The sequence below is a fragment of the Malurus melanocephalus genome, unplaced genomic scaffold, assembly GCF_030028575.1.
Source record: "Malurus melanocephalus ecotype Western Australia unplaced genomic scaffold, MMel_1.1 scaffold_978, whole genome shotgun sequence".
Taxonomy (NCBI): Eukaryota; Metazoa; Chordata; class Aves; order Passeriformes; family Maluridae; genus Malurus; species Malurus melanocephalus.
Window position 1 is genome coordinate 22203 of NW_026624210.1, and position 14119 is coordinate 36321.

Here is a 14119-nt window from a genome sequence, read left to right on the forward strand (position 1 = left end):
GCCTCTCCCTGCACTGGCAGATGCAGTTTTTTTGCCCAATAACCTGCACAATGCTCACTYCCACACACACCRAGTTTAACTCMGTGTCCTTGGCCTTTACACCACGTTTCCTCRAGCCTCTTGCTCTGCCCTCCTGGCAGTTCCCAGTGTTTTTTCCTCAGTTTGAGACCCTTCCTGTCCATTTGCTCACTGTCCCTCTTTCTCAGCACACAGCATACTCCGTACCCAGCAGTTCTCCCCCTGCCCAGTTCCAGTTCTGTCTTTGGCCAAAGCAGCCAACCCAACAGAGGGTGCAGTCCAAGCAAGGCCACCAGCAGAGCAACTCTGTGCTCACACTGAAACCTTCTGCCTAAAGCCACCCAACAAAAAAGCATGAAAAAAACATTAATGGTATTGGAATGGAAAGTTCTGGGCAGCCATAAATATATCAAGGGATAAAAATKGACTTCTTATATTCCTAGCAAAATGTGTGTATGAGTTCACTACTTCCATATACTYCCTGGTCTCCTAGAACTTCCATGGTTCTTTCCAAAATCATGCAGGGATTTTGCCCAGGAAGCAAATCCATGCCTGAGTTTCACATTGCCCATTTATGCACTTCTTCAGAAGTTTGGGTATGATCTGTACCTGGTAATATATTAATTCCTATCTATGCTTCCAGTGCTCATATCTGACACAGGTCTACAGCATTGCTGTGGAAAAATATGACAGTAAAGGAATTAACATAACTTTCTTCGCGAAAATTCTACTTCCATAGAAATACATGTTTTTAAATCAAAGTGTTTCTACTGACACAAGTAAGTCAACACTGCTACACAGAATTAAATTTCCCAACTGTCCCCTTCCTCTCAATAAGGAAAAAATCTGCAGTAATAGCCCAGTTTATTTTAGCAATTTATGCTTAYAACACTCAGATTAATTCCCACCTCTGCTTTCTCAGGCAAGGGCTCGTTCTGCAGAACTTTCAGTGCTTTAGCAGCTGCATCATGCTTWGCAGCTTGTCTTGTTCTTCCCTTCCCATGAAACTGCTGCCCCCCGATTGAAAGCTCCACTTGATAAAGTAAAGGCCCGACAGGAAATGGGTAGAAGTACCTGCAAAGAAAGAGGTGAAATATCAAATGGTTTGSCTTATAAAGCAAATGGGCACCTAAGTTAGATACGGGTCAGTCTCTTGGGTATCAGTAACCACAACTCAGCACTGAAGCACTAGCTTTAAAAAGCCAAGTTTTGATTTAGAGCCTAAAAGAATTCAGTGAGCAACCTTTGAAACAAATATTGACATTCCTTGTTTTACAATAGGAACACATTTCTGACCAAGTACTACAGAAAGACAACATAACTGTCCTTTCACAGACTTGGCAGGCCAGGAAGTTTTGAATTCTAAATTCCTAYGCCTATACAAAATTCTTTAAACTGCAACTTTAAATAGTTTCAGAAAAAGCAAACAACATTTTCTTCACTTCTGCTTTTACACAGAAAGGAAATCCAAGAAATATTTACCTAATATTTAGCTATTTGCTTAATGAAGCTGGTTATACCTGAATGCCCTCAAAAACAYTTCAACTTTTGGTGCAGCTGCCTTGCCCCACCCCAAACAAAGAAAGCACTGGAAATAAGGCAAATGAGAGATGTTGGTGGTGTAGTTCTCCAGAGCTGTGCCTCCCACAGCAGCCTGAGTGTCCTGGCAGGGGACACAGGGGACACAGGGGACACAGGGGACACAGGGGATACAGGGGACACAGGGGACAGTTCCTGAGGATGGGGAGGTGAACAGAGCTCCCAAGAGCTCTCTGTCCCACCCCCAGGACCAACACGTACCGTGGGGGGTAGGCACCACCCCGCATGCTGTAGTTGTAGGTGGATCTCATCCCCGTGTAAGGGTCGATGGGTTTGTACATGGGCTTCTTCCCCAGCTTCATGCAGAGTGCGTTCAACTCCACTGTGGGAGTTACACTGTCTGAAGAAAAAGGAACAGAAAGGGTTGTCCAGCTGTCACAAGGAATTGAGACGATTTAAACTCTTACTGCTGTCTCACAGCAGGGAAAAGTGAGCTCAACTTTTGCAACATGCAGTATCTTAAATGACTGAATTCCACACAGAACTGCTAGTGAACACAAAGAGAGTAAGTCCATATGATGCACATTAAATCAGCAGCCCAATACAGTTGTGACAAATCCTGTTACAAAAAAAGTGAATTTGCCGGGAGCTCTCTCTTGATTTGTTTTGGGTTTTTTTTTTTTTTATTTTGCTTTTAATTTCCAAAGCTGCTAATTTACTTATGTTTACAGCATAGCTAACAATGTGGTCTGCAGAAAAGAAATTACTCTTTTCCAAAAAAATACTTGTAAGTTAGCAGACATGCTACATCACTTCTGTGTCTCTTGTTCACTGAGAATGATCAGATGTTTCTCTCTCCTCAGTGACCTGAGATGGTTTTTATCCAAAAAGCTGCAGCTTTGCCTTGTCAGAAGGCAGGAGAATTGTTACTGAGGGCTAAAACATTTCCCTCAGTGCTGGCATTTGGGGATGGAGAACTGTCTCTCTCTTTTATACAAATCAATATACATATCTATCTTTAAAGTACTAATTATGCAAATTTCAAAATTCTGACCTAATCTCCCACAACATAAATTCCTTTGGATTTTTTGAAATTAACATTTGTAAAGAAATCTGTTTTGTCCAACTTTTGAATTATCCTGTCAGAATTATGTAACTCATATATCTGCCCACACAAAAGATTATTCTTTGCTATTACCAAGTTCCTTATGTAGTTTTTTGTTCTTGTTCTTTTTTTAATTAGTTTTTTTTTAGGATTAGGATAAACATCTTTTCCAGGATTTCCCAAAGTGTTACAATACAAAACAGTAAGTCAAGCAACAGATTCTTCAAGCCAGAATGAGTTGGTGGAAAAAAATATACTTTCAACTTGTCAATATGATATTTATCATGTCACCTACAACAAAGATTAAATCAAGATGAAGTTCTCAAAAAACCTGACAATTGCCATTGTGAAATGGGCAGAATCACAGTTTGTATTCAGCCTTATTCAACTTCAGTACATACCAAAAGCAGAAAGGTGTATTCTGTCTATGTATATTTTTTAAAGATCAGTTTGTTGTGGCACATACCTGGATTTTTGCCTTCACTACGAGATGGACGAGCYGTAGGCTTGGGGAATTTTGTCCCTTCCAAAGCTTTGGCAGCTGCTGCATGTTGCGCTTTTTTAATACTAGTTCCTTCAGCTTCCCAATGCTGGTCTCCAAGAGTCAGCTGCACTGTAAACACCTCMAAACCAGAAACAGGAATTTTGCAAAAAGCTGCTTCAGAATTCACGTAGTTTATCAGACCCCCTTACACAACAAATGAGTCTTTCAGTGATGCACAAGTTGAGAAYAGGGTAATCCAAGCTCTCCCAAACTCCCATGTCACCTCCAGATCTTAAACACTTTGGACATCAACAGGATCTTCCTGATTTCTGAACCAAGAATTTCACAACAATTGGAGCTGGCAAATACCCTGCATGAGATGTGAGAGGCTAAAAACGCAGAGCAGTGTGGGGAGAGGTGACAGCCCCYGAGCTGCTGTGCCCTCATCACTGARCAGAGCTCAGAAATCCACACTTCTCATGCTACACAACCCCACTCTAACCCTCTGCAGGGCTTTCTAGAGATGTTTTTCAGCTGTTTGAAGAAAGTTAAGTTCTCACTGTGCCATAACAGCTACTGCATGCCCACAGGTGAATAAAACACAGTTAACAAATGCACTGAATGTTCTTTCAGGACTTTTTGTAAATGCCAACTCCTTCACACCTTGAAGCTCACGTGACATTTTGGGAAGGTGACCTTTTAGCTCCTGGGTACCAGTTTCACACTTCCCTACCATCGATGCTCTGGAGCACTTCCCTTTCCTCTCCATTTCTCTGGCTTATCTTGCACCAAAAGACACAATTTGCCTTTACACTCCTCAAGGTGAAAGAGCATGAGCAGCAGCAATAAGAAACTCGTATGAACATTTACCTTGGAATGAGCTGGRCCTTGCTCACTCAGAAGCTTATACTCGGGCTGGATCTTGTTGAAACGGGCTAATTCATTCACAAGACACATGGGGGTTTTCTCTTTGGGGTTTGCCATGTTTGAAGGAGCTGAAAAGTTATGTAAGATCAGATAAATGAACTGACAACTGTGAACTCTACTACAAATTTTAATTAAAAAGAGAAATCGCATTGGCTTAGTTGTCTGCAATGCTGGAATAGACAGTTTTGCTCAGTGACCAAACAATCTACTGAACTTTGGGATTTCCAAGCAATGTTCATGCCTAAAAGGCATCATCATTAAATTYAAGGTTCTAATGCAAGCCAGAAGTATGACATTGGAAGACTCCTGCACACAGCTTGTATCTCATCTAATACATTTCAARGACAAAATTTTCCAAGTATTCATCATTACCACTTGCTTTGAATAATTTAAAAAACCCAATTTCTTTTTCCTTCTCCTATCTTCCCCTRTTAACTATTTTTTATTTATTACCCTTTATATGTTCTATTGCATTTTCCTAGCATAACATATTTATCATTAAACTGGTCATTAAAGAACTGAAGATAACAGAATTTAACAAACTATTTCAAACAATACTTTTTTATATTTAAAACAAGCTACTGATAGAAAAGATGGATAGCAATTAAATTTCAAAAATTTAATACAATTAAAAATACAATTAAAATATTCTTTACTATTACAAACTTACATGCATTACAAATATTTACAGTTATTGACTCTCCATCTTACCTGCAGCTGCATTGGTGGATGTAACTGAAGCAGAGGGCAAAGCAGAGTTTTGGATAGGTCTGCCTGCATTTTCAGAGGGCAAAGAACTGGTAGTTGAAGGAATACTCAAAGGCTGTGAAAGAGATGGGTTTTTATTCAATATTTGGCTCCCTGCAAGGGCAGCAGAAGGATTCTGAATTTGAACTTGAGACATGTTCACTTCCAACCAGAGCAGATTACTGTAGGCAAACAGCTTTGAACGCAGACAAACTCCAATTTTGGAAGCCAAATTGCTGACCTAAAATGTAAACATGAAAAATAGATTATACYAAATATTTAGCATTCTCTAACTAACAAACTACTGAAATGATTCCTCCATCAGCGAAAGGGAACCCAGAATTCAACCACTGTTCCCATTTTCTCTGTTAGTCACTCACACATCCAGTTTGCACAGCACAGTTCCACTGTACACCCCATCGTGTTTCACWCTTCTTTCACTCATAAAAGATTAGTACAGGAGCTTTCTTTATGCTTGTTCACTACTGTCCATCTCCTTTCCCCACCACTGAATCCACACAGAAAGCAAATCCTGTTSCTTACACCCAGAGRTACTGGTTRTACACTAAACAAAGAGCACTTCCAKSAACAAATCACAYTTCATGCATTCTACCATTTGAAGTTAGACTTTTTCACTTGGAGGGCAAGAAATAAATGCAGTCTTTACAAAACAACTATTYAGATCATACATCCTTTATTATTATAGAGTTTCCCCACAGTATCACCAAGAATGCCAAGTCATTTCTGAGGGGAGAAAGCTGGAGTCCAGTGGGAAATGCTGAAGTGGCTCTGCCTGGGAAAAGCAAAGGTGGAAAAGTTCATAAACTGGATAAGCTAAATGTGCTCTGAAGGTTACTTCCATTTAGGTCAAGACACATCTCACCCACAGTTCAAGCACCAATTTAGAGTCACTGACTCTTGCAGCTTTGAACCCTATCAACAAATGTGAGTGCTGATGGCCACGATTTAGGACAACCCCTCGGAGTGCAGGATGTGCCCCAGTCTGTGTGCACTGCTGTGACAGATCTTTCCTGTGCTGACAAATTAGTATTAAATTTCTCTTACAGATGGATGCAAAATTATCTTCATGTTCAGCCAGTGGAACCTAAATAGACACGAACAGGTCAGCTGTCCATATCCACTTACAAGCCACATATCAATTTATTTATTAAAATACATTTTACAGCCAAGTAAATCCATTTTGCACACAAAGGCACTCACATGCACAAACACAATGGTCACCTACAGATCTGATCAGGGCAGCAAACAAAGGTTTATTCTTTCCTAATTTAGAGGTGAAAAGGAGCAATCACTGCYCCAGCTACAACCAGGGGCTATTAGTAGCAACACAACTTCACTAGTGCTCTGTGAGCTTCAAATTCTGAACCTGTGAAAGGATTTCCAAATGTGAGAGGAGCAGCAATGAGTCAGAGGGAAGTTTTTAGCCAGTTACTGACAAAACAAGCCTAAGAGGAGAACTTAGACCAATACATTCATGGACAGAATGACTTAATTATTTATTAAATAAGAGGTAAGAAGCTACTGGGAARCAACAGATACACCACCTAGTCTACAATCTGGAGTATTTTTACTTTGGGAAAAAACATCACAAACATGTCACACTTAGCACACTACCACCTGGATAACTTTGTTTTTATGAAAGAGCAAAAATAATTCAGATCTCATTAGTCCAGAAGACAGATATGCTGAGTACACTCAAATGCTGTATTTGAGCACTGAATTGGCAGCAGTTACACACTGGGTACATTGTAACTGTGAGAGTGTCTAAAAGAACTCCAAGAAATCATAGGACAAAGAAGAAAAGTATTAAGAACAAGACTCCGGGGGAATAACTTTACAATCACTAAGTTTCTTTCCCAAGAGCATCACTAGAATCACTGAAAATTTTCAAATACAACACAACAATAATAATTGCCTGGCAAGACTATATCAAAGTCYTGCAGATGAAGAAATGCAATGAAGACTAGCAATGAAAAAAGCAATTTCTCCTTTCCTGCTGAAGTGCAATGTCTTCCTAAATAACTGAAGACGTAGCTTTTAGCCACCCATTTAGAGAAGATGACACCAAAAGTTGCTATTTTGAAGTCAGAAACATCAAGATGCTTCAGATCATGCTGGAAAGGAAATCTGACATTGCTTTCAGAAAACTTCTACAAACAGTTTGCTTTTAAAGCAAGGCACTATGTTTCAGAGCCCAGCTCTGCCCAGTGCCCACTCACAGCTCTGCACATTTAACTACATGTTATTTGGGGATTTTCAAAGGGTTTACAGAGCTTTTACAAAGGAATATGCCTTTTACCCTACAATAGGCTTATAAAATTCTAACTATCCAAGAAAAAAGTCCCATAATTGAGAAAGTTGAAGCTAACAACTCATAAGATTGTTTCAGAGGACAGAGGAACAAAGGTGCCAGAATTTCAGGGGATTTTTCCACGTAATGAGGCATTAGCTRCTTCAGACTTTTCAAGACACGTTCTGGTACAAATAACTGATCCTACACAGGACTCGAGGCATTGCTAGAATTGAAGCCCACTCAGACACCAAGAGAGTGARAGAACTCACGTTTTACTCACTCCACCTGAGCCTGCAGCTCATTAGAGAAGTGCTCCTTTCCCACCCTTCCACAGTTACTTTTTGCCAACTCCTACAGGAATATTTCAAGTGTTACCAACACCGTGTTGCACTGGGTGACCCTCCCCGTGGGGTGGCTGCATCAAATMACTCAGTGACCCACGGACAACACTAAACTTCAATGGATTTCCAGATTCACACAGAAGTTGAAGATAGAAGCCAGAGGACCAAAAATCCACTTCCTGTGGATAATCATACCTTACAACAACTTTGCATCATTTTTTTAATATGATGCAAATAAAAAGGTGTAAGAAACTTTAATGTTTTAAGTAAGTTTCCAGTACCTTTAGGAGATCCAGAGAGTGAAGACTTGTATTTAGTTCTGAATAGGATATTTGTGATGGAGAATGCCTAAAATAAAAAACAGAGAGTTAGCATTTTGCTTCTTAAAGCCACAAAAAGATCTTYTGTAGAAAATCCCACCCTACACTGAGCTTGCCTCATCCATTTGACCATGAGGACTTCCATGACCCTTCCATTACCACTGACAAACCACTCAACAGAGCTGCTTTTCCAAGCAGAACTTCCAACTTGATCCAAGAATCTTCCTTCTTCTTTTCCCAACCCCAAGTGATGTTTCTCACCCAAGCAGTGGAACCTCACAGTGATGCTCTTTGCAGAATTTTGAGAGTCACTTGCCAATTTTCCTTCTRTAGTGAGGCTTCCAGTTCTTCTGCAATGAGGCTCTTCTTCCTAAGAGTCCTCGAGATCAGCTCCCAAAATGAGACTCAGATCTTAATTCACAAAGCCAAACCAAAWGCAAACCACAAACTGAAAAACTCTGGTAGCTCTTAATTGCAAAAACTGATACAAATACTACCTTTCCACTACATTTCCAATCTAGTGATTTCACTCACAAATAGGCTAAAATCATTTTAGAATAAAATTATCTTAGTGCTGCACATGAAACCTGTCACTGCATGGACTRCTCTAAATGGAAATCAAAACCTATTTTATTCTGCTTACAAATATAGCACAAAGTGTTTAATCCTTCTTTTCCATGCCTAAGCCAACTGCTGCAGATGCCAGTAACATCACAACCAGCCACAAAATGGGGGAGATCTCAATCTTGATTAAGGTCAGAGGAAGACAGAGCTCTTGAATTGACTTCAGACAGGCATTTCAAACTCTTGGGATGACTGCTAGAACTATGAGCAGTTCTGCTGCTGGAGCAAAGGAGGATGCAGAGCCTGAGACGGGCAGGCATTGCATCTGCTGTTCACCAACAGGAGAGTGAAGAAGGAACACAAGAGGATTACACTCAGTTCAACTTTCCTTCTCCAGGATTTTCTGGAGGCTAAACTAAGCATCTGAAAAACAAGGAAATGGGTAGTATTGGCAGGCAAGTCAAGACCAAGTTGTATCAGGACAAAGGAATTTTCTCCAGCAGCAATCCCTGGTGGCTCTGCCAAGAAGGAACCCCTTGACCTGAGTGGAACAAGTGCAAATGGGGGGCAGGCAGTGCCTGCTGGCAGCCATGGCACAGACACCACTGTGGGCACCAGCAGAGTGGAGAGGAGTCACAGCCAACACCACTTCCCAACACAAGCCAACGCTGACAGGCTGTTCTAGAAAAGCYCTCCCCATCCTGAGATGCAGCAATGAGGAACCAGCCCGAGCCACAGCTCGTGTCCTGCTCTGTACTCACACTGAGCCCACAGTGGACACTGCACCCACATGGGGAACACRCTTCAGGCACAATCAAAGCAGGAAAAGCCCAAAACACTCAGCTTCACAGAAACATAACCTACAGAGAAACTTCCAAAGGATTTCAACTTGTATATGCTGAAGAGGAAAGGGCTGACGGCGGCCTGAGAGCCAGGCTTTATTCACTGTCAGGAGCAGCATGCAGRAAGGGGTCCTGCTCTTCACGAGGTGCACATTGGCAGGTGCAGGTTCTGACACTCTTGTTGTGTTTCTCCATGCCACCCTGTGTGCACACACTCACTGCTCCTGCTCCACCCGCACCCGGCACAGCAGCCTGAGAGCAGGACAATGCCAGACACAACCATCAGCTTCATACTGCAGGGCTTCCTGACACCACCAAACAAAAACCACGTGACAAACAATATCCAAGAGCAGGTTTGGCTGTRGGAAGGGAGATGTGGAATGAAGGGCAGATGCTCCATGACACCGTGCACCAGGGCACTCACCACCCCATGGCAGCCAGAGCAGGGCATGCTCCTTGCTCCTTATCAATAACAAACTGTTCCCAAGCAGGAAAGTTCATTTATCCTCATTTCACAGATGAACAATCAGAACAYGAACCCCAAGCCCATCGCTGCAGAAGGGTGTGGGTACCCAGGGGGGTTCAATTCACAAAACTGAAATGCCCTGCCCTGAATCCCTGCCCGTGTCCAGCAGGACAATCTGACAGGGACCAGGCCCAGCTCACACCACAATTCATGGGCACCCACATTTCCTCCCCTTGTTTGCAGGCTGGGAACACATCAGTGTGTTCACTCCTAGACAAAACAGTGATTAGAATGATTCCCTCTCTCCTCCCGTTTTTAAGGAATTTTAAATAACTCCAATGGTGGCTGAGTCTCTTTTGTCCCACATTCAATTATTTGGAGGCATAAAAAAACCAATAACCACAAACTCTAGGAGGTTTGTTAGAATGCTTTGCTACCTAAAATACCTTGCAAAACCCACATCAGCAGTAGTTTTGTAAAATACAGCATAAAATTCTCAAGCTGCTGCAACAGTGTTTAAGAGCATCTATTTACAATTGGAAAGTCTACATCAATAATCACTAAAAATTAATAAACAATGACGAAATTTTAAAGACATTTAAGGCTATTTGCACAAAAGGTAAAATACTGGTTGAACAATGCTTTTTTCTTAGATAAATCTTCTGCAATATTTTGACAAGACAAGGTCCACCTCAAAAGTAACACTGACTGTAGAAAAAGATGCTGCTCTATTTGGTAAGGTTCAAACACTAAATGTTRTGCAAAGTAGTGTGGGAGCCAAGATATGGATTAATAGAGAACAAAAGCTAAAATTTGAAAGTAAAAACTGAAGGAAAAGAGGGAACTAGCAAACATACACATAAACCAGACAGATCCAAACATAATGCAAATTGATAAACCAGGAAGTGATATAATGAATGAACATYAACTGTTTACTTCTGGTTCAATTAATGTTGTGACAAAATAGATCACAGATTTTGGATTTTTTCCCTGCAGTAGAACGGTCACAGAACTCACAGACACTGCTGAGCCCCAATGTGCCCAGACCTGCTTCACATTCCCGGGGATCTGCAGCACCTCTAATGAAATAACCAAGCCCCAGCAAGGATCCTGGACAAAGGAACCAGAAAGAGGGATTTCTGAATGTTCATTTGTCTCCAAAATAAAGTTGCTATTCTTCAGGAAGATCTGAAAGGCACAGAGCAGTTTCCAGTTTTGCTCTGACTTTYTTACAGTCACATCACTCCTAATTTATTTCAACATATGAATGATTTTGCCACAAAACACATCTTGACTGACTTTTACTGATAGTGAAAACATGATTTCTGGCTGCTTAAAATAACAATATAAAAAAGAATTGTTTCTTGCATGCATCCTTTTAGAACAGTTTTGAAATAAGYTTCGGATCCAACTTCAGAAATTAGAAAATATAGTAAAAAATTCAGTCCCTTGGCTCTTTACATTCTCATCAAGATGTGACAGATTTTCAGTTAATCTCTGTAAGTTAGAACAAACAAACGTGTTGCATGTATGAGATAATCAACAGGCAAATCATAAATGATTTTATTACATCACAGCCATAGCTGTATAATTGGAACTTAAGTTCTCACGTCCACTAGCATTTTAAAAAAACAAACCCAAAACATTACTTCCAGTTTGAGCAAGGGAGCTGGGCAGCACACTTGCATCTTCTAGTTAAAAGAAACAAGATTTTATACATATACTACTCCAAAAGCAGACAACAGACTTCATTCAGATATTTTCTTTCATATATGCATATATTATATACATTTGTGTGTTGTGTGTAAGTATATACACACACACCCCAGCCCTCACTGACATTCCAAAGGATGCTCCTCCTAGGTTTGCCGTAACCCTGCCAGARAAGCAATGACAAAAACACCCAATAGATGAATGAATCACAAAAACGGCTCTGACATTACCGAGTACAGCATCAATGGATGGACAACCCAAACCCTGCACGATCTCCGGGACAGACAGAGGCAGCAGAAAGGTTTAAACGAAACTTGTTGCTTAACATCTCCCGAAAAACTGGTGCTGTGCTCAGGAACCATGGCTAAGTGATCCCGGGGCAGCGGCGGGGACGGGGGAAAGGCGGTGCTGCCCGTTCGGCTGTGCCTGCGTGCACAGGAGGGGCTGGCACTGTCCCCACCGCTGTCACCGCAGCCGCACGTGTTGTCCCCACGGTGTGACCGGTGCGGTTCCACYCGGCGGTTTCGGTACCGCGCTCCTGCCCCGGCTCCAGCCCTGGAGCGCTGTGGGGCCGCACCGCTCCCGCTGCCGTGCCCCTGTGCCCGCTCTGCCCCTGCCGCCCCACAGCCCAACGGGGCATTTCGGCACAGCGAGAGCGAGCACCCCCCGCCCCCAGCACCGGGTGCGGTGTCCCCTGGGGCTCCCGCGGCGCCGCTGTCACCGCCCGCCAGCCCGACCCTTCCCCTGCGGCCGGGGGTGTCCAACAGCGCCGGGCCCACGCCGCTCCGGCCCCAGCTCCCCCCGGGCCGTCTCCCAGCCCCGCCGGCGCGGCAGCGGCACAGCCCGGCTGTGCGCGGGGTGAGCGCCGAGCCGAACCGGGCACGGGCCGAGCCCAGACGGGGAGGGGGCTCCGGGCCGCCCCTTCCCCACGGCCACGGCCCCGGCCCGGCCCAGCGCGGGCCCGCCAGGCCTCGCCCTCCCCCTCGCACGGGCGCCCCAGGCCCGCAGCGGGCGCGGCCTCACCTGCGCTGGGCTCGGCTCCGGCCGGGCGGGGGGCGCTCAGTCCATGGGCCGGGCGGGACCGGCGCGGCGGCACAGGGCAAACACCAAAGAGAATGAGCGGGGCGGTGCGGCCCGCCGGAACTGACGGCACSGCGCCGGGGGCGGGGCCCCGCCACAGCCAATCCGCAGCGCCCGAGCCCCCAGCGGCACCGCCCCCCGCCGCTCCTCTGACCAATGAGCGYGCAGCTCTGCCGGGAGCGCCGTCCTCTCCGAGGCGACTACAAATCCCGGCATGCTCTGCGCAAGCGGCGCATAGATACTACAGCTCCCGGCATGCCCCGCTGGAGGCCGGGGGCGGGGCCTGTTCGCTCGGCCCGCCCACTCCCGGAGCGCTCCGGTGCAGCCCCGCCCCGCCCGGAGCGACCGCGACCGCGACAGCGACAGTGACCGCGACCGCGACAGGGACAGCGACAGCGACAGAGACAGCGACAGGGACAGTGACAGCGCCAGCGCCAGCGAGCGCTCCGGAGCGGGCAGCCTGCGTTCGGGGACATGAGCCGTCGGGACACGGAACGCAGCCGGGCCGGGGCACGGGCGGTCCCGGCCAGGGCAGGGCAGGGTCGCTGCAGGAGGGAGCGCAGATGTCACCARCGCACCCGGGGATGAGCACTGAACCAACAGAAATGTCCCATTTCAGAGCACGCGGGAAGGAAAAGCGGTGCCAGTGAGATCCAGATGTAAATGAGCGGCCAGGACAGGGCCCCTCGGGCTCTGCAGGGAGGGCACAGCGGCACCGGGGCTCTGCCTCTGAACCCAACCCTGCTCCAAGCAATGGCAGCCACACTCCTCCAGCTGCCCTCTGCACCTGTAACGTGCCTGCTTGTGTAGTATCTGCAGACAATTCAATACTATTGAATATTATAATAAGTAATTGAATATTAAAATATACTGCATTTAATACTTGCACATAATTAAAGCAAATACACATGTAATTCACAGGCCCAAGGAGYACTTGGCACCCCACATCAAATATCCAACACATTTGTTCTTTCATTTGAAGGACATTTATTCCTGTATCATCTGAATGATTATTAGTTATTCAAAAATGTTCAAAAAACTTGTCCACTCTTCTTCGTGCAAGAACGGTGTAAATGCCTGGAACGGTGTAAATGCCTGGAACGGTGTAAATGCCTGCAGGACCACTGTGAGGGGAGATTGGGCACAGCTCTGCTCTCAGCTTCTGCTGCTGGATGGATCTGACAAAAACTTATTTCTAAGCAGAAAGGATCAAACTGTTTTAAAAATCAAGGTCTGGTGGCCTCATCAGAAAATTGCCAGAAGGAGATGTCTGGCTGGCTGCGAGGGTAACTCCTAGCACATGAAGAAACAGAGAACTTGAACTTTGCTTTAGTAAGAACACAGCACAGTCCCTCAGCAGCATGAAGGGCACTGCTCCTCAGGATCAAGACTGCAGTGTCTCACTCCAAGAAATACCTATGRAAAAAGGGGACCTGACACTGTGTGACAGACCAAGCACAGAAAAACCTGTTGGTGCTGACTCCTTTAATACATTTTCAGGTACTTAGTAATTCAAAACTGTTTTCCAGGAAAGTAATTTCTTTATAAATGAAGAGGTTTGGCCAGAATGCACTCTTACACAGGTACCAGGAACCCTGAAAGACAGTAGATTCTGCCCTGTTCATCCCTCAGTAAATTCAGCAGCTTTTGTGACACAAG

The 14119-nt window shown here is 44.6% G+C and overlaps 1 protein-coding gene across 1 annotated transcript in view; it reads right to left on the bottom strand.

Annotated features, from left to right (window-relative positions):
- Positions 1-12532, bottom strand: part of STAU1 (staufen double-stranded RNA binding protein 1) — a 25159-nt gene extending 12627 nt beyond the window's left edge. Inside the window, exons 1-7 of the mRNA XM_057386509.1 lie at positions 12404-12532; positions 7757-7823; positions 4785-5061; positions 4017-4141; positions 3129-3285; positions 1819-1957; positions 927-1092 (exon numbers count right to left, since the gene is read on the bottom strand). Coding sequence (XP_057242492.1) covers positions 927-1092; positions 1819-1957; positions 3129-3285; positions 4017-4141; positions 4785-4977 — 780 coding nt within the window. The 5' untranslated portion in view covers positions 4978-5061; positions 7757-7823; positions 12404-12532. The remainder of the gene's footprint in view (positions 1-926; positions 1093-1818; positions 1958-3128; positions 3286-4016; positions 4142-4784; positions 5062-7756; positions 7824-12403) is intronic.
- Between the last annotated feature and the right edge of the window lie 1587 nt (positions 12533-14119).